This window comes from Bubalus kerabau, chromosome X (genome assembly GCF_029407905.1).
Source record: "Bubalus kerabau isolate K-KA32 ecotype Philippines breed swamp buffalo chromosome X, PCC_UOA_SB_1v2, whole genome shotgun sequence".
NCBI lineage: Eukaryota > Metazoa > Chordata > Mammalia > Artiodactyla > Bovidae > Bubalus > Bubalus kerabau.
This window is the reverse complement of record NC_073647.1, coordinates 103,570,375-103,598,361: the sequence shown is the minus strand read 5'-3', so window position 1 is coordinate 103,598,361 and position 27,987 is coordinate 103,570,375. Positions and strand designations below refer to the sequence as shown.

Here is a 27,987-nt window from a genome sequence, read left to right as displayed (position 1 = left end):
TGTGCAGATGGCTCTTCAGTCTCGAAAGGAGGATGTCAGCATCTGAAGGCGGGAAAGGTGAGAGCAACCTTCCACCCCTACAGACCCTTGGAGCAAGCCTGGACTCTGCTCTATCCTCTGCCCCTCTGACCCACCCACTGCCCACCAGGATCCTATCCTTGGAGAGCCTTTTGGGGACTGGAATCATATTACCCTGTTCCCATCCCAGACAGCCCCAATACAGCCCACAGCTTTAGATCCCAATTTGAAACCCAACCCCAATCCTGGCCCTGATCTCTATCCTAGCACCCACCCCAACTTCAACTCCAATGTCAGCCCCAAGCTTAATCCTAACACAAACTTTACCAACCAGAGGGCAAACCCCTGTTAGAGTCCAAATCCCAACATGGATACAGACCTTACCATGAGCTCTAAAGTCACCTAAACTCAACCCCAACCCCTGGATATCAGCACTGTTGGCGAATGGGTCTCTGATTTTCCAGAAAGAGCACAGACCCATTTTTAAGGATCAGAGAGAAAGACAGAATGCATACTTGATGGTGGTAATAAGTCGTGAAGATTTAGAGTCAGAGACTCCCTGGGTTTAACTCCCAATTCAGTCGCTTCTTCAAATAACTTAACCTCTCTTTTTGCATCAATTTCTCCACCTGAAAAATGGGAATAATACTGTGTGTCAGACATTCTTCTGAATGCTGAACTCATTTAATCCTCACAACAACCCTATGTTGTAGGTACTCTTATTGTCATCTCATTATACAAATAAGGAAATTGAGGCTCAGAGAGATTACATAATTTGCTCAAGGCCACAGAAAGCTACCAAGTGGTAGAATCAGGATTTAAACTCAAACAGCTTTTTTTCCTCTAAAGCTGATGGTATCTTAACCAAACCAACCCACTGCCCCTTGGAGGCAGAAATAAAGCCATAGGAATTGGGAATGGATTTAGCTGAAAACCCCAATGTAAAACTCAGATCCCACCTGAACTCAAACTCAACTTTAACGCTAACCTTGATCCTGATTCAAATCCCAACTCATTCAACTATCTAGGCCTAACCCCAAATCATATTTTAAGCACACTTTACTCCCACCTGAATTTAAACCCAACCCAAAATCTACCACTCAAGTTTAACCCTACATTTGCTTCTAGCTATAAACTCAGTCCTAAAAAAAATAAAAAATAAAAAAAAAAAAAAAAATAAACTCAGTCCTACCCCATGCAAATTTAAGCTCTCCCCCCCCGCAAATCTAACACAAAATCTGCTTCAGTTAGAAATATAATCTCACCCTCTCTCACCTATAAACTTGCACTTTACCCTCAGTCAATTCTAATACCAACTCATCCCCCAGTCCTTAACTCAGGTGCCCTCAGTTCAGTTCAGTCACTCAGTCATGTCCAACTCTTTGCAACCCCATGAAACGCAGCACACCAGGCCTCCCTGTCCACCACCAACTCCCAGGTACCCTCAACTCTCCCTAATTTTACATGCTCTCTCTCCTTCCCTCAGATAGAAGAGTAGGATCAGGTAGGAGGCAACCAATACCTTGTCCTCACCCTGACTTTGTTTCTTCACACAGACACCACCCCAGAGCCCAGTCCAGCCAATGGGACAGGCCCTGGGCCCGAATGGGGGCTGTGCCCTGGGCCCCCAGCATCAGATGGTGAAATCAGCGGGGCATCGGGCCTAGGGACCCCTAAGCGAAAGACTCAGCACAGTAAGCACAAGACAGTGGCAGTAGCCAGTGCCCAGCGGTCACCCCGGGCACTCTTCTGCCTCACCCTGGCAAACCCCCTACGGCGGTCCTGCATCAGCATTGTGGAATGGAAGCATCCTTGAAGGCCAGGGACAGGGCTCAGGGGTGAAGGTCATCAGGGTACCAAGAGTCAAGGATCAAGCCAGAGCTGGAATGAAAGAGGGCTGAGATCACCAGGGATCAAGGGTTAAGAACTGGATTCAAGGGAGAGTTGAGAAAGGTGAAGGTCTGGAGGAGGGGGTGTTGTCAAGAGTCAAAGACTAAATCTCAGCCAGACTTGAGGATGCTAAAAGTTTCCCTGGGGGTCAGAGTCAAGGCCTTGGTCAGAGCAGGGGCCAGGAATGTCAAGGTTGGTCATCTTAGAGTCGAGTCAGCACTGGGTGGGGAGGGCCCCAAGGAAATGTCATATTCTGAGGCCACTCTGCCTGGGTCCTTAACTGTGTCCACCTGAGGCCCTTCGACATCCTCATCTTGCTGACCATCTTTGCCAATTGCGTGGCCCTGGGAGTCTACATCCCCTTCCCAGAGGACGACTCCAACACTGCCAACCACAACCTGGTGAGGTTTGCCCTCCCCGCCTCCAGCTTGATATAGCTCCAGTAGAGCCACACCTCAAGCCTTCCAGCCAGGCCCCGCCCCTGCTGACACAGATGACCCTCTCCTGCCCAGCCCCACCCTCCGTTCTGCTTTGCTGGCCTCCCCCTGAAGAGAAAGTTGCTCAGTTGTGTCGGATGCTTGGCAATCCCACGGACTGTAGCCCGCCAGGCTCCTCTGTCCATGGAATTCTCCAGGCCAGAATACTGGAGTGGGTAACTGTTCCCTTCTCCAGGGGTTCTTCCCAACCCAGGGATCGAACTCAGGTCTCCCACATTGCAGGCGGATTCTTTATCCTCTGAGCCACCAGGGAAGACCCGCCTCCCCCTATCAAACAAACCTCACTCCCAAATAACTTCCCAATCTCCCGCCTCGCCCCCGGCTCTGCCCCCAGGAGCAGGTGGAATACGTATTTTTGGTGATTTTCACTGTGGAGACGGTGCTCAAGATCGTGGCCTACGGGCTGGTGCTCCACCCCAGCGCCTACATCCGCAACGGCTGGAACCTGCTCGACTTCATCATTGTCGTGGTCGGGTACGCATCTGCAGGGGACACACCCTACCCTAGTTCAACTTCCCACCACAGACCCGCTAAATTCGGGGCTCAGGGAAGTGACTGCTTCAGACTGCCCCCATTTGGCAGCCAGAATCAGAAATATTAACATATTTTAAACCTATTTGCATTTCCAGTTACAGGGATTTGTACTTCTCAGAGGAGAAGGAAAGTAAGGGAATGGGGGGATCCCAAGGCCTGACCCCCTACTTCCTTTTCTCATGCTCCCCCATCAGGCTGTTCAGCGTGCTGCTGGAGCAGGGTCCCGGACGCCCAGGGGACACCCCGCATATGGGAGGGAAGCCAGGGGGCTTCGATGTGAAGGCATTGCGGGCATTTCGGGTGCTGCGGCCACTGAGGCTGGTGTCTGGAGTCCCAAGTGAGTGGCACATCCCCGGGCTTGGAGGTGATGGACGGGAGTGGGAGGAGTGGGGGGCTGAACTGACCCTGCCCCTACTTTGCCCACCCATGGCTCCCTACAGGCCTGCACATAGTGCTCAATTCCATCATGAAGGCTCTGGTGCCGCTGTTGCATATTGCACTTCTTGTGCTCTTTGTCATCATCATTTACGCCATCATTGGACTGGAGCTGTTCCTCGGACGCATGCACAAAACGTGCTATTTCCTGGGATCTGGTCAGCAAGCCCACCCATCCCGAGACAGGGCATGCCTCCTCCATTGGCTCCTAAGCCCCACCCTGTTCTCAAGGAGACACACTCAAATACACGCGATTCTTCTCCCCGGTTCAGGCTCTGCCACCAGATCAACAAGCCCTACCCCATATATTCGGGCTTCCCAGTGGTGCTAGTGGTAAAGAACCCACCTGCCAATGCAGGACACATAAGAGACGGGTTCAGTCCCTGGGTTGGGAAGATCCCCTGGAGGAGGAAATGGCAATTCACTCCAATATTCTTGCCTGGAGAACCCCATGGACAGAGGGGCCTGGCGGGCTACAGTCCATGGGGTCTCAAAGACTCAGACATGACTGAAGCCACTTAGCACACACACACAGCACACCCCATGTATTCAAGACTCTACCCTTAATTGCAGACCTTTCTGTGACCCCATGGACTGTAGCCCACCAGGCTCCTCTGTCCTTGGGATTTCCCAGGCAAGAATACTAGAGTGGGTTTCCATTTCCTTCTCCAGTGGATCTTCCAAACCAGGGATCCAACTGGTGTCTACCGCATCTCCTGCATTAGCATTCTTTACCACTGAGCCACCAGGGAAGTGAAGACTCCTAGGCAGGCCTTTTTTATCCAGACCCAAACCCAAGGCTTGCTCCCACCCTTCTTTCAAATGACCCTCTGAAATTCACAAGACTCTGCTCCTAGGCTCATGGCTCACTGTTATTCACAAGATTCTGCCTCAAAATTTACAGTCCCACTCCCCAGATCTCTGTGGTTGGACTTCACAGCTTCCCAGCGGTTCAGAGTCCTGACCCAGCAGTCAGAGGCTAAGGGTTGTCTATTTTTTTAATTTCATATATTTATTTATGGCTGTGCTGGGTCTTTATTGCAGTGTGCGGGCTTCTCTTGTTGTGGCTCAAAGGCTCTAGAGTGTGGACTTCAGTAGTTGCAGTTCTCAGGCTCTAGAGCACAGGCTCAATAGTTGCACTATTCAGGCTTAGTTGCTCTGAAGTATGTGGGATCTTTTGGGACCAGGGATCAAATCCTGGTCTCCTGCATTGGCAAGCAGATTCTTGATCACTGAGCCACCAGAGAAGCCCTAAGGGTTGTCTGATTTAGAAAAATCTAGAACTCTGAGGCAAACTTCCCAGGTAGGCGGGCTTCCAAGGTGCCCATGACTGTGGGTGGGCGCACTTCGGATTCCAGAGCTCCAGTGTTCCCACAGACATAGAGGCGGAGGAGGACCCGTCACCCTGTGCGTCCTCAGGATCAGGGCGTGCTTGCACACTGAACCAGACGGAGTGCCGCGGGCGCTGGGCAGGGCCCAACGGAGGCATCACCAACTTTGACAACTTTTTCTTCGCCATGCTGACAGTCTTCCAGTGCATCACCATGGAAGGCTGGACCGACGTGCTCTACTGGGTGAGGTGAAATGACAGACACCCAGTGCAGAAGCTGAACCTGCCTTTCTTCCCTGAGCTCAGGCAGGAGGGTCTGCATACACTGAGAGATGCATGTCCTCCCCCTTCCCTAGATGCAGGATGCCATGGGGTATGAGCTGCCCTGGGTATATTTCGTGAGTCTCGTCATCTTTGGATCCTTCTTCGTCCTCAACCTTGTACTTGGTGTCCTGAGTGGGTGAGGAGCCTAGACACTTACCCAACCCCTCAGCCCCTGTCCCTTTACTTTGTTCCTTGCAAACTTCTAGGCATCCTTCAAAACCCATCTAAAATACTCCTTCATTCATTCACTCAACACTGAGCATCTACTGTGTGTGAGGCACTGTTTTAGGAATGGAACAAAAGACAAAAGTCTCTGCTTTATTGGATATTACATACATACATACACACATAATGTGTTTTGTCTCATATGAAATATGTACTATGGAAAGAAATGAATGAGGAGATATTGTAATTACAAATAAGGACAAGCAGGGACGGGCCTCCTTGAGAAGGTGTTATCTGAGTAAAAATGGGAAAGATACTGAATATCTGAGGAAAGAGTGTTCCAAGCAAAGGGAAGAACCAGTGCAAAGTCCCCAAAGCTAAAACGTTCCTAGCATATTCAAAGCACAGCAAGGAGGTTGGTGTGGCTGGGATGGTGATGGCAAGGGGGCCAGGGTGGCTCCTCTGTGTAGCCCTCTATTCTCCTTCCTCAGGGAGTTCTCCAAAGAGAGGGAGAAGGCAAAGGCACGAGGGGATTTCCAGAAGCTTCGGGAGAAGCAGCAGCTGGAGGAGGACCTCCGGGGCTACCTGGACTGGATCACACAGGCGGAGGAGCTGGACATGGAGGACCCCTCAGCTGCTGGCAACTTTGGTTCCGTGGCTGAAGAGGGCCTGGCCGGCCACCGTAGGCAATCTCAACCCAGCCCACTCCCTGCCTCACGCGTCCCTCAGATGTGGGCTGCTCTCCTGAGATCTAGCCCCAGCCCTCAGCAACTCTAGGCCCAGCCTCTGGTTATGGTCTATGACACAGAACCCAGACTCAGATACCCTTCCCAGACTGTACCCAGAACAAAGACTCCAAATAACACCCCTCACCCCAGAGTCCTAACCTCACCCCAGACCCTGTTCCCCAAATGTCCTCCCTGTGCTTACAGGGCCACAACTGGAAGAGCTGACCAATAGGAGACGAGGACGTCTGCGCTGGTTCAGTCACTCCACCCACTCCACCAGCAGCCATGGTGAGGATCCAACCAGATTGAGGAGGGGGTGGGATGAGTAGGCAGAGGGGAAGGCCAAGAGCAGAACCCTGGCAATCTTCATGCGCTGACCTCTTCTCCCACCCTGCCCACAGCCAGCCTCCCAGCCAGTGACACCGGTTCAATGGCAGAGACCCAAGGAGACGAGGAAGAGGAAGAGGGCACTCTAGCCAGCTGTACACGCTGCCTGTGAGGCCCCGGCCCTCGACCTCTGACCCAGCCCAGAACCCGGAACAGATCCTGGCCCCAGTCCTGACTTCAGCCTCCAACTTCCTAGCCCTGACCTCCAATCCCTGCTGCTGAGTGCCCCTCAGCCCCCAATGATGCCCACCTCCCATCTTCCCCTTTTCCAGAAATAAGATCATGAAAACCAGCGTTTGGTGAGTTGGGAAAGCTGTGTGACTCCCAGACCCTATGACTTTGTGAACCCCACCTCCAAGCCCCCCATGACCAACAGGCTCCCCAGCCTGAGCCCTCAGGACAGGTTCAGGTAAGTGATCTCTGTCAGTGGGCTCCCTGTCCCCACAGCCGCCGTCTCCGCCGAGCCAACCGGGGCCTTCGGGCGAGCTGCCGGAGGGCCGTGAAGTCCAATGCCTGCTACTGGGCCGTGTTGCTGCTCGTCTTCCTCAACACTCTGACAATCGCCTCGGAGCACCACGGGCAGCCCTTCTGGCTCACCCAGATCCAGGGTGCACCCCCCCAGCCTGCCAGCCCTCTCCCCAGCCCCCAATTCCTTCCACCCCAGAAGCTCAGATGCAGGATCTCTTGGGTGCCCTAGATCCCCAGATATGGCCCTCCCACCCAAGTAAATGCAGAAAACCTGTCCCGTCCTACCTTGCAGCTTACACTTATGTAGCGCTTGCTGTGTGTGACAGTCTCTGTTCTCAGCGGTTTACATGTTCTCACTCAATTTCTCTTCACTGCAACTTTATGTGAATTAAGTACTAAGGCACAGAGGCCTAGCACCAAGGTCCTGAAGAGTTAAATGACTAACCCCAGGACTCAGCTACTGAGTGGCAAACCCAGGCAGCCTGGCTCTAGAGTTCAGGCTCTTAACACCACACTGTCTGGACAAGTTAAACCCTTTGTGCCTCAATTTCCCCATCTACAAAATGGGGATAGTGATAGTATCCACTTCATGGGATGCTAAAAGCAAAAGTGAAAGTGTTAGTTGCTCAGTTCTGTCTGATTCTTTGAGACCCCATGAACTGTAGCTTGCCAGGCTCCTCTGTCCATGGAATTCTCCAGACAAGAATACTGGAGTGGGTAGCTGTTCCCTTCTCCAGGGAATCTTCCTGACCCAAGGATCGAGCCCACGTCTTGCGCATTGCAGACAGATTCTTCACCATCTGAGCCACCAGGGATGGTGGGGAGGATTAAATGAGTTAAAGTGAAAAATGCTTAGAATGTTGCCTGACCCACATGGAGTTAATACTGTATAAGTGTTATTAATAGCCTTTACTATTATTCATTTTAATCTCAGCCCCAACCTGAATACTGAGCAAACTTCTAACCCCAACCCTCAAACCGGCCCCAGTCCCAGCTAAATGCTAGGCTCTAAGTCTACCCGTGAATCAGAGTTTTTCTGTATTCACAGAGGCTAACCGAGGCCCACACCCCAGCTCTGCCCTCGCCCCAGCTCCAAAACTCTCAAAACCTCATGCACCCTGACCTACAAACTCACCCTATCCTCAATCCTAACCACATCACCAGCCTGTGCCTGGTCTGATACCAGCTGCCCCAGATCGCTCCATGGCCCCTACCTCCCCACATGTCACCATAAAACCTGGCTAGCCCACTCACCCCTACCCCTCTCTCCACAGAGTATGCCAACAAAGTGCTACTCTGTCTGTTCACGGTGGAGATGCTTCTCAAGTTGTATGGTCTGGGGCCCTCTGTCTACGTGTCCTCCTTCTTCAACCGCTTTGACTGCTTCGTGGTCTGTGGGGGCATCCTGGAGACTACCCTGGTGGAGGTGGGTGCCATGCAGCCCCTGGGCATCTCGGTACTCCGCTGTGTGCGCCTCCTCAGGATCTTTAAGGTCACCAGGTATGTGAGGGGTGGGGGTGGGGGTGTGTTTGTATGTGGCGAAGGGTGAAGACTGAGACCCCAAACACAGCTGCAACAGCCACCATCCCAGCTCCAATGATGACTATATTTGCATCATCATTCACTTGTCAAATATCCATTGAGTGCCTACTGCATACAAGGTGTCCTTCCAGGCCCTAGGGAAACACCAGGAATCAAAGCATACAATAGCTCCTGGCTTCCTAGAGATTAAAGTCAGTTGGGGAGGGTGTCTACTCCACTTCCTTCCCCTTCCTCAGCGTCAACTTCAGCTAGAATATGATTCCCAACCCCATCTCCAAATTCAACCCCATACTCATCACCAACCCAAACCCCATCCCTCACCCCCAACCATAACACTATCTCTAACTCCAACCACCAGCCACTCATCATCCACAAGGTCATTTACAGCCCCAATATCCAAGCCCAAGCCCAGCCCCACCTCCAACCTCATTTCTAACTCCCAGATACATCCCCATCACTAACCACAATCCCCACATCCCAAACTCATAACCATTAGCCTATCTCCAACTGCAAACTCGTCCCAAATCCCAGCCCTAATCTCATCCCCATCCATCCTCTCCTCTATCCCAACCCTCAACCACAACCTTATCCCCAACTCAGTCATCTACAACTCCAAATATTCCCTAAGCCTATCCCCAGCTACCATCCCTTACCCCAAACCCAGCCCCAGGCCCAATCTGAAACCAAATTCTAGCTTCACCAACTTCCATATACCCACCATACTAATCTCATCTTCCCTAATGCCACCCTAACCTCAAATAACCCCTTCCCCTTCCTTCTTATTCTCACCTCACTCTAACTCCAAAATCACATCCAACAGTGACATCAAAGTTCACCTTAACCCGCCCCAGTACATCCCAAGCTGAAGCCCTGCCCTAGCTCCTGACTCATCACTGGACATGTCAACCCTTCCCCCTCCATCTCTGCTGCAGGCACTGGGCATCTCTGAGCAATTTAGTGGCGTCTCTACTCAATTCAATGAAATCCATTGCATCCTTGCTGCTTCTCCTCTTCCTCTTTATCATCATCTTCTCCCTGCTTGGCATGCAGCTATTTGGGGGCAAGTTCAACTTTGACCAGACCCACACCAAGCGAAGCACCTTTGACACCTTTCCCCAGGCCCTCCTCACTGTCTTTCAGGTGGGACCTGGAGATCATGGGATGGGTGGGCAAGTGGGGAGGGACCCAAGGTTGGGGAGAGGGTCCCAAGGACTTCATGGTGACTTCCCACCCCTAGATACTGACGGGTGAGGACTGGAATGTGGTCATGTATGATGGTATCATGGCCTATGGCGGCCCCTTCTTCCCAGGGATGCTGGTGTGCGTGTATTTCATCATCCTCTTCATCTGCGGCAATTGTATCCTCAGAGCTTTGGGAGGCTGGATCATGGCAGGATTGGGGGAGGATAATGAGGACCTGGGCACTCTGTAGGCAGTCTGCTTCTCCATCCTCTCTAGCCTGAGCTCACCCCAGACATCCTATTGAATGTGTTTCTTGCCATCGCTGTGGACAACCTGGCCAGTGGAGATGCAGGCACTGACAAAGATAAGGGCAGGTGAGGTCTGACTCTGCCTCCAAGACACTCTCGCCCTGGAATCCCTGACTGGGACCCTCACACACACATCCCATACCACCAAAGATGCTTTGGTATCCCTGTAAATCTCTATCTGCAGATCCAACCTGCCAGTCCTCATTCATTGGACATGCATTTACTGAGCACCTGCTTTTTACCTGGTGGCTCAGGGCTTCCCTGGTGGCTCAGATGGTAAAGAATATCCCTGCAATGCAGGAGACTCATTGTTACCCAGTTCAATCCCTGGGTAAGGAAGGTCCCCTGGAGAAGGGAATACCCATTCCAGTATTCTTGCCCAGGAAATCCCATGGATAGAGGAGCCTGGAGGGCTGTAGTCTATGGGGTCCCAAAGAGTCGAACACAACTGAGCGACTAATACATAATACATGCACACTTTTTGCCAGGCCCTGTTCTATATGCTAAGGAGAAGCAGTGGTCAAAGTAAACAGAGTTCTTGCTTTCATGGAGCCGACATTCTAGCTGGGAAAGGCAAGCAAAACACAAACAAATGAATATATAACAATATAACTTAATTAAATATATGTTTACAATATGTAATGAAGGAAAAGAAAGCAGAATAAGAAAATAGAGACATATGATGCTTGCTGTTTTGGTTAGAGTAATCAAGGAAGATGACTATTGAACAGAGGCTTGAAAGAAGTAGGGGAGTGAGCCATGCCAATATCTGGAGTAAGAGTGTTCAAGGCAAGGGGACAGCAAGTGCAGAGGTCTTGAGGTGATAATATTCTTAGCACATCTTAAAAACACCACGGAGGGGTTTTCCTGGTGATCCAGGGATTAGGACCCCATGCTTCTACTGCAAAGGGGCAGGGGGCACGGGTTCAGTCCTTAGTCAGAGAACTAAGATGCCACACGCTGCTGGGAGTGGCAAAAAAAAACAACACCATTGGAGACACCATGGATGCCATGGAGTGGCATGAACAAGGAGGAGAGTGATAGGGCATGAGCTCAAATAGGGGGAAATAGAGAAGCCAGATCAAGGGTATCCTGGGCCATGGTGAGGACTTTCGGTTTTGCTCTGAGTAAGGGAGGAGCCATGGAAGGGGTGTGAGCAGAGGAGGAATGTCCCAGACTTAGAACTTAACAGGATCTCTTCTGCTGCTGTGAGAATAGACCAAGGAGATGAGGGAGGAAGCAGGGAGGTTCTATGGGACCTAAGAAAGGTCTGTTCTGACTACAGTGACCCCCTCCTCCACCAGCCTTGCCAATCTGCTTCAATCTTTAACAGTCACCGCCCACACCACCCCCTATATTTCTTTGCCCAGGGAGAAGATCACTGAGGAAACTCCACAGGAGAATGGAGCACTGGTGAGTTAAAAGCCTGGGCACTGTCTACACCTCCCACTACCACCAGTATCTGTCTGTGTGCGTGTCTTTAACCCCCATCCTCTGCCTATTCATTCCTTCTTTATTGCATCCCTTCTGTGCCTCCCCTGTGTCCATCCCCTGGTGAACCCCCCATCATCGATGACCTCCATCTTCCTGTCCCCAGGTGCCTGGTGGGGAGAATGAGGAAGAGGAATCTGCAAAAAATGAAGGAGCAGGCAAGTGGGCAGGGTCAGGTGGAAGAGGCGTGGGACCTTGGGGAAACCACCCAGGCAGACCTTGTGACCCCTGAGACCCTCTTCTCTGGGGAGAAGCCTTCTCTGAGATGGTCTTGAAAATAATGGACTTGGTGTGTGGTCAGGAAGTTTCAAGACACTGAGATTAAAGATGTGTTTAGTCGCTCAGTCGTGTCCAACTCTTTGCGACCCCATGGACTGCAGCCCGCCAAGCTCCTCTTTCCATGAAGATTCTCCAGGCAAGAATACTGGAGTGGGTTGCCATGCCCTCCTCCAGGGGATCTTCCCAACCCAGGGATCAAACCCAGGTCTCCCACATTGCAGATGGATTCTTTACTGACTGAACCATCAGGGAAGCCCAAAAAGAGAAACCAATATTTTGTTTTATTGCAGAACTTCTCAGAGCCTTTATTATAAAATAGTGTGTAAATGCCTGAAGAGGGGCTTCCCCAGTGGTTCAAATGGTAGAGAATCTAACTGCAGTGCGGGAGACCTAGGTTCAATCCCTGGATACAGAAGATCTCCTGAAGAAGGGATTGGCAACCTGCACCAGTATTCTTGCCTAGGAAATCCCATGGCAGAAGAGCCTGATGGGCTACAGTCCTGAAGATGGCGATGTTCACTCAGCACACATTTACTGAGCCCCTACTGTGTCCCAGAGCTTCCCTTGTGGCTCAGCTGGTAAAGAATCTGCCTGCAATGTGGGAGACCTGGGTTCGATCCTGTGTTCTAAGTGCTGAGGACACAGAAGTAAACAAAACGAACTGAAATCCCTTCTCTGAGGAGCTGCCATTCTAGCAGGGAGATGAGAATTTTACCATGGGAAAGCACTGTTCTAGGTGCTCTACATACATCTTCTCAATTCATTCTCTCTCTTTTGATCTTCTTCTGGTGCCAGACATGGAGGAAGAGGAGGAGGAGGAGGAAGAGGAGGAAGAGGAAGTGGGGGCCGGGCATGTGGAACTCCTGCAGGAAGTTGTACCCAAGGAGAAGGTGGTGCCCATTCCTGAGGGCAGTGCTTTCTTCTGCCTCAGCCAAACCAACCCGTGAGTGCTGCGAATGTGTGGGGGGGGTGGGGGCTGGGGGGGGCAAAGGAGGGGAGGGAAACAGGAGGGCTTGGGGTAGGGAGATGGGGAGGACCAGGGAGCAGCCAAGGCTCAGGTGGGGTGCACAGCCTGATGCAACAGGGCCCAGGCTGTCTCCCTTGGGCTCCCTCAGTCACTTCTGTGGTCCTGGGTTCTGACCATGGCCATTTCTCCACTCCCCAGGCTGAGGAAGGCCTGCCACACCCTCATCCACCATCACATCTTCACCAATCTCATCCTGGTGTTTATCATCCTCAGCAGTGTGTCCCTGGCCGCTGAGGATCCCATCCGAGCCCACTCCTTCCGCAACCACGTGAGCCTTGGGCTGGGGGCTCAAGGGGACACTCCCAGGGCTGTCCTACTGGATACAAGCTATGGCCAGGGTGCAGACAGGGACAAGACCCCCTAGTTAGGCAGAGAGAGACAAGAAATAATGGTAGGTGCAGCAGTAATAGCCTTTATTACGTGTGCAACACCCTTGGGGAAGCGCCGGGGAGGTGATCAGTATTTGGAAGAGGAGGAAGCTGTACTCAGAGGCTGAGCAGACCAAGGGTGCCCATGGAGCTGGGTAGAAGGAGAGGATGCCAGATCCAAAGCCTTGTCTTTCTGATGGCCAAGGTTTTTACCTTGTAGAGAAGTCCTTGATGGTTATGAGAGAGGGGAAGGAGAGGGAGGGAAGGAAGGAAGGAGAGAGTGAGGAAGAGAGGGAAGGAAGGAGGAGGAACAGCAAAACCTACAGAGAGGGACACACAGCTAGGATCTCCCTCATCCATGACTTGGTGCCCCCATCTTTCTCACCCCCCAGATTCTGGGGTACTTCGATTATGCCTTCACCTCCATTTTCACTGTGGAGATTCTACTAAAGGTATGAATGGGCCCCTGAAGTTCATGGGGTCACAAAGAGTCGGCGGACATGACTCAGCAACTGAACAACAGTTGATATGCCCCCATCATACCCCCAGTTGCCCCAACCTACTCTCCACCCACTCTTGTAGCCCACCACTCCAGTTTCCATCCCCAACTGCCCTCCCCATCTCCAGCTCTGTGGTCTAACTAGCCTTATATCCCCCTACTCCCAAGATGACAGTGTTCGGGGCTTTCCTGCACCGTGGTTCCTTCTGCCGTAGCTGGTTCAATCTGCTGGATCTGCTGGTGGTCAGCGTGTCCCTCATCTCCTTTGGTATCCAGTGAGTGACACCTTGCCCACTCCATCCCTCCAAGAGCCAAGGCCAGGCCCTGGCCATGGTCTGAGGACTGCCCTCTCCTCAGCTCCAGCGCCATCTCAGTGGTGAAGATTCTGCGTGTACTCCGAGTACTGCGGCCCCTTCGAGCTATCAACAGGGCCAAAGGACTCAAGGTATCCACATCCCACCCAAATTCATGGGACCCAGACTCTGCCCCACCCCTGGGGCCAAAGATCATGGTCAGAGTGGCCATTTGCAGTGATGCCTGACCCTCGTAGTTCAGTCGGTAAAGAATCTGCCTTCAATCCAGGAGACCCAGGTTCATTTCTTGGGTGGGAAAGATACCCTGGAGAAGGAAATGGAAACCCATCCCAGTTCTTGCCTGGAGAATCCCATGGACAGAGGAGCTTGGCAGGTTACAGTCCATGGGGTCGCAAAGAGTCAGACATGACTTAGCGACTAAAACCACAACCTCACCACATAGCCTGGACCTGATGTTGTAACCACCCAGCCCTGAACAGTGGGCACAGTTACTGTCTCCATTTCTTACCAAAGGCCACATTTCTATGACCCAAGTTTCTGATGTGCGGACTCATACCCATCTGGCAAACACTTATTTCCAGTTGGTACCCACATGTCCTTCACCCAAGACCACATGTTCTCAACCCAAGTCCCTGAGCCCCACACATGCCAAGAGTTTGTGCCCCCTGGCTGTTATGGCCTGCGGTGTCCATGAGCCATATTTGTGGGTGTCTGCAGCACGTGGTGCAATGTGTGTTCGTGGCCATCCGGACCATCGGAAATATCATGATCGTGACCACGCTCCTGCAGTTCATGTTCGCCTGCATTGGTGTGCAGCTCTTCAAGGTGAGAGGAAACACTGGAAAGGCTCAGATGTGAGTCAAGGCGGGGAGGTGGGGATGAAGGATGAATCTGTTTGACAAATATCATCCCTGCAGGGGAAATTCTACAGTTGCACTGATGAGGCCAAACACACACCCCAAGAATGCAAGTGAGTGCCCAAATCCTGCCCTCCATGCAGCCCAGGACCCCTCCCAGAGTCCAAAGAGGTCCCTGGATCTCACCCAGGCCTCTGAAACCCCTAGACCTTCCTCCAAAGAACTGAAGAGACCCCCAGAGTTTTAAAAATATTTATTGGGCTGGGCTTCCCAATAGCTCAGTGGATAAAGAATGCACCTGCCAATGCAGGAGACACAGGAGATGCTGGTTTGTTTCCTGGGTTGGGAAGATCCCCTGGAGGAGGGCATGGAAACCCACTCCAGTATTCTTGTCTGGAGAATCCCATGGACAGAGAAGCCTGGCCAGCTACAGTCCAAAGGGTCACAAGAGTTGGACATGACTGAGCGACTACACACATACACACACACACATATTTATTTGGCTAAGTCGGGTCCTAGTTGCAGCACACAGATCTTCATTGCATCACACAGGATCTTCCGCTGCAGCTGCAGTGCACGGAACTCTCTTGTTATGGCACATAGGCTCAGTAGTTGCAGCCCGTTGGCTCCAGAGCACGTGGGCTTAGTTGCTCTGTGGCATGTGGGATCTTAGTTCCCCAACCAGAAATCAAACCCACATCCCCTGCATTGCAAAGCAGATTCTTAACCATTGGACCACAAGGTAAGCGCCACCCCCAGATTTTATCAAGGCCCCCAAGACCCCAGAATTCCTCAAGGCCCTAAGATACACCCTGAGAATTCTAAGAATTGCAAAGGCTCTCAGAACTCACTAATCCTTAAGATACCCCCAGTAACTGCCCCAAACCCCTCTTCACATTCCCCAGAGTTACCTCCACTCCCCCTGGCAATTCCCAAACACCCACCACCACCACCACCACCACGACCAAGTCCCCAGCTTCCACCTTGAGACTCCTATGGAGGGTAGTTGATATTTAGCCACTAAGCTGTGTCTGACTCTTCTGCAGCACCATGACAGTGTAGCCTGTCAGGCTCCTCTGTCCATGGGGTTTCCCAGGCAAGAATACTGGAGTGGGTCCCCCTACTTCAGGGGATCTTCCCAATCCAGGGATCAAATCTGCATCTCCTATGTCTCCTGCATTGCAGGCAAATTCTTCACCACTAGGGCACCTGGGAAGCCTGTAGAGGGTAGTAGTTAACTGAAATTAGACATTCCTGGTTCAAATTCATCTCATGAGACTTGAGTATGTTTCTTAACTTCAATGAGTCCCATTTTCCTTAACTGAAAAATGAGGATCAAAAGAGTATGGATTTCACAAGGTTGTTGTGAAGAGTAAATGAGTTACTACATGGAGAGTGTACTACAATGTAAAAGTAGTACGTGTAAAGCCTAGCACAGAGCCTGGCATATACTTAGTGCTGATAAATGTTGGGTATTATTAGTATTGCTTTTTCCTGGATGACAATGATGATGATAATAATGGTGACGATAGCTAATGTATATGGTCCCAACAATGCACCAGACACTGTTCTCATTGATTGACAAAATTAATCCTTGTAACAAGCCAAGAAATATGTTCTGTCATTATCCTTATTTCATAAATGGGGAAAACTGAAGCACAGAGAGGCTAACTGCCCAAGGTCACCCAGTCAGTAAATGGAAGTCCAGGATTTGAACCCAGGCTATTCACCTCCACCACTATGCCCTGCTGCCTCCATGCTAGAGACACCAGTCACCTTTCCATAGCTCCCCACCCCTCCTCATCCATCCAGCATGTCTGCAACATCCACAGGGGCTCCTTCCTGGTCTACCCCGATGGAGATGTGTCAAGGCCTCTGGTCCGGGAGCGGCTCTGGGTCAACAGCGATTTCAACTTTGACAATGTCCTTTCAGCCATGATGGCCCTGTTCACTGTCTCCACCTTCGAAGGCTGGCCTGCGTGAGGGACAGGGCCCTAGGGATGGGCAGGGGACTGGGCGAGAGTCTCTAGTGGATTGGCTTGGGATATCCTGGGGATGGGTGGAAGGGTAACTTGAAATGTGATGAAGGTCTCTGGAAAATGGATAGAGTTTTCTGGGGACTGGTGGATGTATCAGATGACTAAGTGGGGATCTCCTAGAAGTTGGTTGAGGGTGCTTTGGGGACCTGGGTGAGGGGGCTTCCAGGAATTGAGTAGAGATCTCTGAGGCACTAGGTGGAAGTCTAGAGAGGACTGGATACGATTTAGAGGGTACCTGGGTAGGGGTCTGGGGGGCTGGGTGGAGGTCTTGGAGGAGATGGAGCTGGAGATTCAGTGGTTTCCAGATACCTGCACAAGTCTTCATGGTATTAGTCAAAGATGTTTGGGGGGAGATGGAACAAGGAATTCAAGCTGATGGGACAGAGGACTTAGAGATCTTTGGGGGCTTGTGGGGGAGTTCTGGGGAGCTGCATAGGGACCCCAAGATGACTGGAGGAGAATTGGGCATCTGTGGGAACTTAAGGGATTTGAGGGTCCCAGAGAGCCTGATTGGGGAATTCTCTGGAGGGTTGGATGGGGATCTCTGGGTCTCTGGAGGGCTGGGCTTTGGGAGTCTTTGATGACCTGATGTGGAGGTCTCAGGTGATTAGGTCGGGGGGGGGGGTGGGGGATATTTGAGAAGAATATTCTGGGGTATCTAAGGTGTCTATGGGTAGGTTGGAGGAGTCTGGGATATCCCCCAACTTGCCCCCACTGGCTCCCCAGGCTGCTATACAAGGCCATTGATGCAAACGCAGAGGACAAAGGCCCCATCTACAATTACCACGTGGAGATCTCAGTGTTCTTCATTGTCTACATCATCATCATTGCATTCTTCATGATGAACATCTTTGTGGGCTTTGTCATCATCACCTTCCGAGCCCAGGGCGAGCAGGAGTACCAAGACTGTGAGCTGGATAAGAACCAGGTGACCTCTGACCCCTGATTCACCAACTCCCCTCCCCAACTCCTTGCCTTGGGACACCACCGCTCACTCATGCCTTGCACCCATATGCAGCGCCAGTGTGTAGAATATGCCCTCAAGGCCCAACCACTCCGTCGCTATATCCCCAAGAACCCACATCAGTATCGTGTGTGGGCCACTGTGAACTCTGCTGCCTTCGAGTATCTCATGTTCCTGCTCATCCTGCTCAACACGGTTGCTCTAGCCATGCAGGTCTGAACTCCCCACCTTGACCCCCACCAGACACCTGACCCTATTCTGTCCACACAAATCCTTGAGAACCATCAGAAATGCTTTAGGCTGCAAGTAACAAAACCCCCAATTGAGAGAAACTTAAGCTTTGAAGATATGTGTCACATTTTTTCAAATTACAGACCTATTCACCCTAATTTCAGGGATGTGAGAATGTGAAAAAATATGGCAGATGGCAAATATAAGTTGCCATTGACTGTGAAATGCACCCAAATTTCAGAGATTCTAAAATGTGAAAAGATGTATATCCTGGAATCAATAAATGTGAGTTATCTCACATAGCAAGCAGAGGTAAGCTATTTGCTTATTGCCCACCAGGGACCCAGGCTCTTTCTGTTCCACTATTCTTAGCAAGTTGGTTTTCATTCTCATGATTGTTGCTTCATGGTCACAAAATGGCTGCCATAGCTCCAGGCATCAAAACCACATTCAAAGCAGGAAAAAGGAAGGAAGGTTGCAGTAAGGGACTTTCCTCATTTGATCCTTTTGTTGTTTAGTCTCTGAGTCGTGTCCAATTCTTTGTGACCCCATGGACTATAGCATGCCAGGCTGCTCTGTCCATGGGATTTTTCCAGGCAAGAATACTGGAGTGGGTTGCCATTTCCTTCTTTGATCCTTTTATTGGAAATCAAAAATATTTTTCACAGAAGCTGTCCAAGCAGCAGCAAACTTATGTTTCAGTCTCATTAGTCAGAACTAGCTGCAAGGAAAGCTAAGAAATCAAGAGCTGGGCTTTCCAATATCCATAATGGGAAGCAGACAGTGTGAGAGTTTTGGCCAACTCATTGTGCTTCCACATCCCCAGACTCACCTCAGTCCAAGCCAGAGAATATTTGATTGTTATGGTGGTTTTCTGTCTCATGCTGTATCCCCACATCTGATTTTCTCTTGCAGCACTATGAGCAGACTGCTCCCTTCAACTATGCCATGGACATCCTCAACATGGTCTTCACTGGCCTCTTCACTGTTGAGATGGTGCTCAAAATCATTGCCTTCAAACCCAAGGTACCCTCCTCCCAGACCTAATCCATTCCTTAAGGTGGAGCTCATTGCATACCTCTCAGGAGGGACTTCCCTCATAGCTCAGTCGGTAAAGAATCTGCCTGCAATGCAGGAGACCTGGGTTTGATTCCTGAGTTGGGAAGATCCCCTGGAGAAGGAAATGGCAATCCACTCCAGTATTCTTACCTGGAAAATCCCATGGACAGAGGAGCCTGGTGGGCTACAGTCCCTGGGGTCGCAAGAGTTGGACACAACTTAGCAACTAAACCACCACCACCAGGGGGGGCAGCAACCAGTGAGTCAGGAGACTAAGGAGGAAGAGGGATCTAGATGCAGCCCTATCATGGTCCAACCTAGACCCTGCCTCCCCAATGTCCCCAACTGCTACTAGCCCCATACCCTAGCTTGCTAGCTCTGAGAAGACAGGACACTGCTTTCCTCTTGTCTACAGCATTACTTTACTGATGCCTGGAACACATTTGATGCTCTTATTGTGGTGGGCAGCATAGTGGACATTGCCGTCACTGAAGTCAATGTGAGGACTGGCCTCTCTACTAACCCACTCTACTCCTACCAACCTTCTCTCACCTCAACCCCAGGGCTTTCTCTCATGGGGAGGTGGTTCCCACTCACATCCTACTCACTCCCAGAGACTCAGAACTCCTTCCTCTAGCTCTGTCTCTCTGAGTCTCTGTTGGGTTCAGCCAAAGCCCTCTTCTCCCAGCCCTCCCCCCTCCCATTTATTTGCCAGTTATGCCCTGCCTCCAGCAGCTCCTAAAATGACTCTCTTGTTTTTACCATTATTTTCTTCATTGCCTCTACATCCCCCTCCATTGGCCCCATCATCTCCACCAACTCCTGCTTTGACTCCATCATCTCTTCTGATTCCTTTATTGGCTCCATTTCCTCCACCAACACCATCGTCTCTGACACTGGGTCTTTCACGGCTCTGTCATCACCACTGATTGCACCATTGGCTCCATCATCTTCTTCATTGGGTACTACGTGGTCCTCCGTTGACAATGTTGCTGGGTCCATATCTCCATCACTGGCTTCTCCATTGGATCTTTCATCGGTTCTCTCATGTCCACGAAACCACTGGCTCCACCATTTCCTCTACTGGCTGCAATATCTCTCCTCCATCATCTTCTGCACCTTCTCCTTTCCCTTTCACCCTTATTACCAACTTTTCCTTCAACCATCCTGATCCATCACTACATAACCTTCCTCATCATCCCTGGATAATAACTCTGCCATCCACTATCCCTCATATCTGCTCCATCATTTCTCCTCTTGTTCACTGACCCTGTGATCTCATCACCTCTGTCTCGGTAATATCTCCATCCAGAATGGTGGCCACCTGGGCGAGGTAACCCCCCCACCTCACAGCAGGGACTGTATGCCTTTATCTTCACCTACCATCCTTTCCTTTCTGCCTGAAAGTCCTTAGAAATGTTCCCTAACCACTCTGGGGCCTGGGTTCTGAGGGATTTGATGGCTTCGGGAGGTCAAAGTACGAGACCGGGAGGTGGCTGAAGCAAATGTGAACTGAGCATACTAACCACACACTCAATCCCAGAGCTCTGAGGACAGTTCCCGCATTTCGATCACCTTCTTTCGCCTCTTCCGAGTCATGCGATTGGTCAAGCTTCTTAGTAAGGGTGAAGGGATTCGCACATTACTTTGGACATTTATCAAGTCTTTTCAGGTAACTCCCTCACTCCTTTGTCCACTCCTCATCCCTACCTCACACCTCTCAGCTTGTCCTTTTACCACTCCCAGAACTACCCCTTCCAGCATGTCATACCCACCAGCAGCTTACTATTTCGTTTTCTGTCTTCTGTGGGCTTTCAATTCCCAACGTGTCTTGGCCTCTATTGTACTTAATACTGTGTTGTAGGCACCTTGGGGATGGACCACATCTCTCATATGGCCCAGGCTTGAGAGAGCAGTGCATTCTGGGGCTTACAGTTCTCTGCCTGGACCTGAGTACCTATCGTCCTCTCTACCCATCTAGGCCTTACCCTATGTGGCTCTTCTCATCGCAATGATATTCTTCATTTATGCAGTCATTGGGATGCAGGTACGTGGAAAAACACTAGGGGGAATCCCTCAGGCATTCTTCTGTTGAAAGGGGCTAGACAGGAATGAGCCCAAAGTGGGGGTATAAAGACAGACAAGCCGCATAACCCTGAGTCAGTCCACACATCTGTGTAATGGGGTCAGCAGTGCCTGCTTGTCAGCGTGGTGAGGATCCTTCAGGTATTAGGCGTTGTGAAATGGGTGGGATCCTGTAAAGGGCACAGAGTCACCCCTCTGACACAGCCCTTGTGTGCCCACAGATGTTTGGCAAGGTGGCTCTTCAGGATGGCACACAGATCAACCGAAACAACAACTTCCAGACCTTTCCACAGGCTGTACTGCTTTTGTTCAGGTGACACAAAAACCCCTTCCCTGCTGCTTTGATCTCCAGCATGCTTTTGGAGGGGGCACAGAGCCTCTCTGGGCCCCAGACTGCCTGAGTTATGGAAATAACAGGGCAGCATGGGACTCCATGGGGTGTCCCTGGTGGCTCAGATGGTAAAGAATCTGCCTGCAATGCAGAAGACCCAGGTTCGATCCCTGGGTTGGGAAGATCTCCTGCAGAAGGAAATGGCTACCCGCTCCAGTATTCTTGCCTGGGGAATCCCATGGACAGAGGAGCCTGGCAGGCTATAGTCCATGGGGTTGCAAAGAGTCAGACATGACTGAGCAACTAACACCAGTGCTGGTGCTGTGAGACTCCATATTCCCAAAGACCTTTTCTGGTTGTGTTCTAAAGAATCTTTTAGAATAGTCTAGTCTCAGCCATCCTTTTTCTGGCTGCAAGATGTATACCTTTCATAGACCTTGCATCTATAAAATGAAAACATGATAGTCATCAACATGGCCACACCAGCTTTTAAAATATTGAAATGCTATCTTTACCAGATGTTGCACCTGGCAAGAAGTAGGTCATCTCCTCACCCCTCTGGCCCCTACAGCCCCTTGTCATGATGTCACAGCCTCCCCTCCAAGATGGCATCCCTGTGTGACCCCCCAGGTGTGCTACTGGTGAGGCATGGCAGGAGATAATGCTTGCCAGCCTTCCTGGAAGCCGGTGTGACCCTGAGTCTGACTTCGGCCCTGGTGAGGAGTTTAGCTGTGGTAGCAATTTTGCCATCGCCTATTTTATCAGCTTCTTCATGCTCTGTGCATTCCTGGTAAGGACCATTTCCCCACCACTATTACCACTGTCCCAGGGGCTGGCTCTGAGGAAGTCCGGGGATGAGGTGGGGAGCCCAGATCTTCAGAGCAGATGAAAGGGCTGGCCTGACAAGATCAAACCAAGGACTCCTGAGTCAGTGACCATATAAGCTTACCTCAGCCTCCCACCAAACCCACATACCCTGCTCTGCCCTTCACCTAACCTCTCCTACTCACTGGCCCACAGATCATAAATCTCTTTGTGGCTGTGATCATGGACAACTTTGATTATCTAACCAGAGATTGGTCCATCCTGGGCCCCCATCACCTCGATGAATTCAAGAGGATTTGGTCTGAATATGACCCTGGGGCCAAGTATGCCCTCTAACCCCATACCTGGGATCCCAGAGGACAGTGTACTGCCCCACACAGTCCTCCAACCCCAGAACCACTCACCTGTGCTTCCCACTACCCAGGCAGTAGATGCTCCAAAGTTCCCACTGCTGCTGTCCTCGGCCTTTTCCCCTCCCAACTCTCCCCTGGCAGGCTATGGGGTGTTGGTGCGGGGAGGGAGTGATGAGCTGGTAGGACCTTGAGTAAGGACTAGAGGGGTTATCTCCAACCCAGTAGTGCCTCCTATCCACCCCTACCTTCCCCAGAGGCCGCATCAAGCACCTGGATGTGGTTGCCCTGCTGAGACGCATTCAGCCCCCCCTGGGATTCGGGAAGCTGTGCCCGCACCGAGTGGCCTGCAAGGTCTGTGCACCTGCCCACCACTGCCTCGGAGAGGACTGTCCACCATATGACCGGGGTGGGCAGGGACCCTGCCTTGGGTAGGGAAGGGGTGTTTGGTGGCATCCTCAAAGGCTTCTGCCCTTGGGCATCACATGCCTGCATCCCTGGCATTTGCCCAAAGTGGCTTCCATATCCCTGCTGTGCACAGAGACTTGTGGCGATGAACATGCCCCTCAACTCAGATGGGACAGTGACATTCAATGCCACACTCTTTGCCCTGGTCCGGACATCACTGAAGATCAAGACGGAAGGTGTGTGGGGAAGAGGGGGAGGGGCAGGAGGGAGAGGGTGCCTGGGTAAGGTGCTAGGAGCAAACTAATTGGAGAACGGGCCCCACTCCTAGCTCTGAACCTCAAAATAGGTGAGTTTGTCTTCTCCAGGTCTGTTTTCCCACCTGTCCAACCGGAGCAGTGTATGGCTGCAGTAGAAGCTTGTGACGCCCCCTCCAACAGTGAGGGAGTAGCTGTGAAGTGTTCTTCCCATTGGCTTATGCGAATATCCTCTCCCGATGCAGGAAACCTGGAGCAAGCCAATCAGGAGCTGCGGATTGTCATCAAAAAGATCTGGAAGCGGATGAAGCAGAAGCTGCTAGATGAGGTCATCCCACCAGCTGATGGTGAGCTGGCTCCACCCCAATTTCTTAATCCCGCCTCTGAATGTCGAGGATTTGCTCACCACCACCAAACCATCCCTGGCTACAGACGGAGGGGTGCAGGGAGAGAGTCCAAGCCTTGGTGGGAGAACAGAGGACTTCTGTGTGACCTTGCTTCTTCTCCCTTGCTCCCAGAGGAAGAAGTTACCGTGGGCAAATTCTACGCCACATTTCTGATCCAGGACTACTTCCGCAAATTCCGGCGGAGGAAAGAAAAGGGGCTACTAGGCACCGAGGCCCCCCCAAGCACCTCCTCTGCCCTTCAGGTCTTGGGAGCAGGGGCTGAGCTGGGTGGGGATATGTGGGAGCATTGTAGCTGAGGTTGACTGCCTTCCTGATCTCATGGAAGCCATGTCACAGATGAAGAAACTGAGGCCCCAGGACCCATAGAGGGTCAGGGGTGGCTGTGGGGCTCCTTTCCCACCCCACACTCCTACCCAAGGGCAGGGAAGTTTAGACCCTGAGCTGCCTGCTTCCCTATTTTTCTACCCCCACAGGCTGGCCTGAGGAGCCTGCAAGACTTGGGTCCGGAGATGCGGCAGGCCCTCACTTGTGACACAGAGGAAGAGGAAGGGGAAGAGGGGCAGGAGGGAGAGGAGGAACACGAGGACCTGGAAACGTACACAGTAAGGACAATAAGCTTTCACTCCCCCAGACACTCTTGATCGTAAAATATTGGGTTGGCCAAAAAGTTCGTTTGGGCTTTTCAGTACCCTGTTACGGAAAAACCTGAATGAACTTTTTGGCCAACTGCATCATCGACTCAATGGACATGAGTTTGAGTAAACTCTGGGAGTTGGTGATGGACAGGGAGGCCTGGCGTGCTGCAATCCATGGGGTCTCAAAGAGTCGGACAAGACTGAGTGACTGAACTGAACTGAATACTCCCTCAACCCTTTGAGTGACTTCCATACTGCCTCTGGGAGGAAGCCCCCCAGAGAAGACACCCTACAGTAGACAAACATTTATTTGGTATGATGGACATGAGTCTGAGTGAACTCCGGGAGTTAGTGATGGACAGGGAGGCCTGGCGTGCTGCGATTCATGGGGTCGCAAAGAGTCAGACACGACTGAGTGACTGAACTGAACTGAACTGAACCCGCTGTTGGGCTGGGGGCAAGACCCAGATTCAGCCCCCGGGGCACTTGCTGGATACACACTATGTGACCAAGTGACTTAGTTATAACCTGGATGCAATCCTCAATCCTGTGATTTCCACAGGCCCTGATGGGCTCCCAGCCCCCATCTCGCCGGAGCTCCGTGATTTCTGTGTCTCTACCTGCTGGAGACAAACCTCCAGATTCACTTTCCCCTGGACCCAGTGATGACGATGGGGGGGCTCCCAACTCCAGACAGTCCAATGTTTCCCAGTCTGGGTCCCATGCCCACAGGTATGACCAAAGCTCTGCGGGAGGCTTGTGAGGGAAGACAGGGACTAGCCACTATATGGGGACTTCAGGGCGCAGAGGTGGTTAGCATAAGAGGGCCTTCAAATGGCAATGTGGGGAGAAATGGAGGGGATGCAATGGCTCTGGTGGGAATGGAGGGTACTAAGAGATTCATATGAGAGAGGCAATAAAGAGGTTTAATATACAAAAACACATGATGTGGAGCAAAATGGGTTTAAGTTCAAATCCTGGCTCTGCCATTTGCTAAGTGACCTTGAGCTAGTCACTTAGTTTCTGTGGTCCTCATTTTCCTCACCTGTGAATGGGGAGTGATGGTAGCACTTACCTCATGGGAATGATGGATGAAATGAGGTCACACCTAGCTTTTACAGCCTCCCCCTCACCACATCCCCAACACACCTCCAGTTCTTGTTTTGAAGCTCTCTCTTCAACAGGCCAAAGAGAGAGCCTGCTTTGATTTTTTGGAAACTTTGGGTGCTTCCAATGAGACGGACAACTGTTAAAAGAAAGCTTACGTTTGCCTTAAAATTATGACATGTTAACTTTATGTTTTGTGAATTTTCTCAATTAGGAAAAAATTAAAAGTCCAGTGTTTCTGTAGAAGGTAGGGCATGGAATGAGAGGGAATCAGGGGCTCAGGACCACATTGAGAGGGTCTGGTCTACCTAACTTGCCTCACTTTCCCCAGGAGAAGCTCTGGGGTTCTCATTTTCACCATTCCAGAAGAAAGAAGTTCTCAGTCCAAGGCAACCAAAGGGCAAGAGAAGCAGGATGAGCAAGAGGAAGTCCTGAGCCAGCACTCTGGCCACGACATGTAGGATGAGCCCATGAGCCCATGTGTGGGTGGAATGGTAACCCACTGCACATGCCCAGGCCTGAGCTCACCCCAGCCATTCCTCATGGACAGGCTCTCCTACCTAGATGAACAGGCAGGGGCTCCCCCACGCCCCATCCTTTTGCCATCTCACAGACCCCAGAGATACGTGGATGGCCGCCAAGCACCACGCCGCCGTCTGCTGCCCCCAACGCCTGCAGGTGAGAGTGGACGTGGGCCCCCCTCCCTGGGCCATCAGGGCAGAGGGCTCGGGAGGCACTGACATTCCTCTTTGCTCATGGTGCCCCCCACACCCCCAGGTCGGAAGCCATCCTTCACCATCCAGTGTCTGCGGCGCCAGGGCAGCTGTGAAGATTTACCCATCCCAGGCACCTATCATCGTGGACGAAACTCAGGGCCCAGTAGGGCACAGGTGAGGTGGGGGAGGGAGGCTGAGGTCTGGAGGGGTGGGGGCAGCCGAGGCTGAATTTATCAAATACACTATATATTAGTTCCTTCTGAAGAAGGGGGCACATGTGAATTCACACAATCCTCACTGTGCCTGTAAGGTGGGTACTATTAGCCCCAGTTTACAGATGAAGAGACTGAGGCCCAGAGAAGCTTACCCAAGATCACACAGCTAGTAGGTGGCAAAGCCAGGCCTTCTGTGCTCTTAAATAAACTCAAGTCTGATTTATACCCTTTAAGTTTGACTCCAGTTGTGGTTTGGGATAAGAGGTAGGCACGGGAGTGATTCCTAGATCCTCATACCCCATCCATCCATCACTATGCCCCTGATGTTTATTCTGGTCCAGGGTTCCTGGGCAACCCCTCCTCAGCGGGGCCGACTCCTATATGCCCCACTGCTATTGGTGGAGGAGGGTGCAGCAGGGGAGGGATACATCGGCAAATCCAGCAGTCCACTGCGCACCTTCACCTGTCTGCATGTGCCTGGAACCCACTTGGACCCCAGCCATGGCAAAAGGGGCAGTGCTGACAGCCTGGTGGAGGCTGTGAGTCCAGAAGGGGAGGGGGCAGGAGGGACGGGAGAGAAGGGGAGGAGGTGGGAGCTTGGGAAGGAGGGGAAAGGGGTCCCCAGTCTCTGTGTTGTGCATGTAGCTCTCTCTTTGCTCTGCAACTTCTGCTCAGCAAGATGTGTGCCCCACTGTCCTCCACAGACATCCCTGTGTGCCTTCATGGGCTCATCACTAATTCACAGCAGCTCTTCTGTGCATACTGCCTTGCTTCCATGCTGCACCCACTGTCAACATAGATCCCATCTGTGCCCCCTAGGTGCTCATCTCTGAGGGCCTGGGCCTCTTTGCCCGAGACCCACGCTTCGTGGCCCTGGCCAAGCAGGAGATTGCAGATGCATGTCGCCTGACCCTGGACGAGATGGACAGTGCTGCCAGTGACCTGCTGGCACAGGGGACCAGCTCACTGTATAGTGACGAAGAGTCCATCCTCTCCCGTTTTGATGAGGAGGACCTAGGAGACGAGATGGCCTGCGTCCATGCCCTCTGAAGTCCTACCCCTCCCCCACTGCTCAATAAACTTCCTTCCCTCCCTTCCTCAGAAGGAGACAGCCGTGGACCACACTCCTGGATTTTGGTGTCTTTGCACTGGAGGCCTGGGGCTGCCCAGTGGCTCCCATCTATCCATCCCCTGTATCAGCCCTGAGCCACTGCCCACACATGGGTATTTCCAGAAACCAGGACAGCCAGGCCTGATTATTCAGCGTCAGGGAAGGAGGGAGGAGGAGGAGGAAGAGACAGCAGCCAAAAAAAGCTGGAGACAAAGTGGAGGTGCTGGGGGAAGGGAGGGTACTAGACAGATGGAGGGAAGTGGAGAGAGAGAGAGGATGTGTGGGGGTTTGGATGAGGGGTGGGGGAAAGTCAGAGATTCCACAAGGGGTCAGGCAGATCAGACTGAGGCAGGACAGATGGATGGAAAGGAAAGATACGGAAACCTCCAGGCGAGGCCTGCCAGCAGTAAGGCCTGGAGGTTAGAATTAGCCTGCCATGTGATGTGTCTTAGGCAGCGGGGCTCTCTGACAGTGTCAGAGAGGGAGACTAAATTGGGATCACCCTGTCTCCTACTTTGCCTTTTCTGCTGGAACAAAATAAAATCTAGGACTTCCCTGGTGGTATGGTGGTTAAGATTGGACTTCCACTGCATGGGCATGGGGTTCG

At 51.8% G+C, this 27,987-nt stretch overlaps 1 protein-coding gene across 3 annotated transcripts; it reads left to right on the top strand.

Annotated features, from left to right (window-relative positions):
• The first annotated feature begins 32 nt into the window (after positions 1 to 32).
• Positions 33 to 27,373, top strand: CACNA1F (calcium voltage-gated channel subunit alpha1 F). Of its 3 annotated transcripts, none has more exons than XM_055565652.1 (48): positions 33 to 57; positions 1,575 to 1,824; positions 2,204 to 2,309; positions 2,740 to 2,879; positions 3,134 to 3,276; positions 3,380 to 3,532; positions 4,752 to 4,948; positions 5,061 to 5,164; positions 5,685 to 5,842; positions 6,126 to 6,209; positions 6,323 to 6,416; positions 6,581 to 6,607; positions 6,756 to 6,916; positions 8,051 to 8,276; positions 9,251 to 9,458; positions 9,556 to 9,676; positions 9,793 to 9,874; positions 11,179 to 11,221; positions 11,406 to 11,457; positions 12,374 to 12,521; positions 12,744 to 12,873; positions 13,366 to 13,425; positions 13,641 to 13,747; positions 13,830 to 13,917; positions 14,504 to 14,611; positions 14,704 to 14,756; positions 16,476 to 16,622; positions 17,409 to 17,610; positions 17,701 to 17,859; positions 18,793 to 18,903; positions 19,352 to 19,435; positions 20,249 to 20,269; positions 20,480 to 20,608; positions 20,918 to 20,983; positions 21,243 to 21,334; positions 21,983 to 22,142; positions 22,373 to 22,500; positions 22,785 to 22,881; positions 23,069 to 23,171; positions 23,435 to 23,536; positions 23,708 to 23,838; positions 24,070 to 24,198; positions 24,794 to 24,963; positions 25,670 to 25,766; positions 25,872 to 26,016; positions 26,116 to 26,228; positions 26,611 to 26,808; positions 27,089 to 27,373. In XM_055565652.1, the coding sequence occupies exons 1-48, from the start codon at positions 33 to 35 to the stop codon at positions 27,317 to 27,319; spliced, it is 5,883 nt and encodes a 1,960-aa protein (XP_055421627.1). In that variant the 3' UTR covers positions 27,320 to 27,373. The 3 variants fall into 3 exon arrangements, with proteins under 3 accessions (XP_055421627.1, XP_055421626.1, XP_055421628.1); XM_055565651.1 differs by having other exon boundaries at positions 5,685 to 5,875; XM_055565653.1 differs by having other exon boundaries at positions 33 to 107; positions 1,728 to 1,732; positions 5,685 to 5,875.
• The last annotated feature ends 614 nt before the right edge of the window (positions 27,374 to 27,987 follow it).

Bases quoted from the DNA above. Each gene is read 5' to 3' on its own strand.
- CACNA1F (XM_055565651.1), top strand. From the start codon at position 33: ATGTCAGCATCTGAAGGCGGGAAAG. The intron at 3,533-4,751 runs GTCAGCAAGCCC...GTGTTCCCACAG, and splicing joins GTGCTATTTCCTGGGATCTG to ACATAGAGGCGGAGGAGGAC. The intron at 24,964-25,669 runs GTATGACCAAAG...CACTTTCCCCAG, and splicing joins TCTGGGTCCCATGCCCACAG to GAGAAGCTCTGGGGTTCTCA.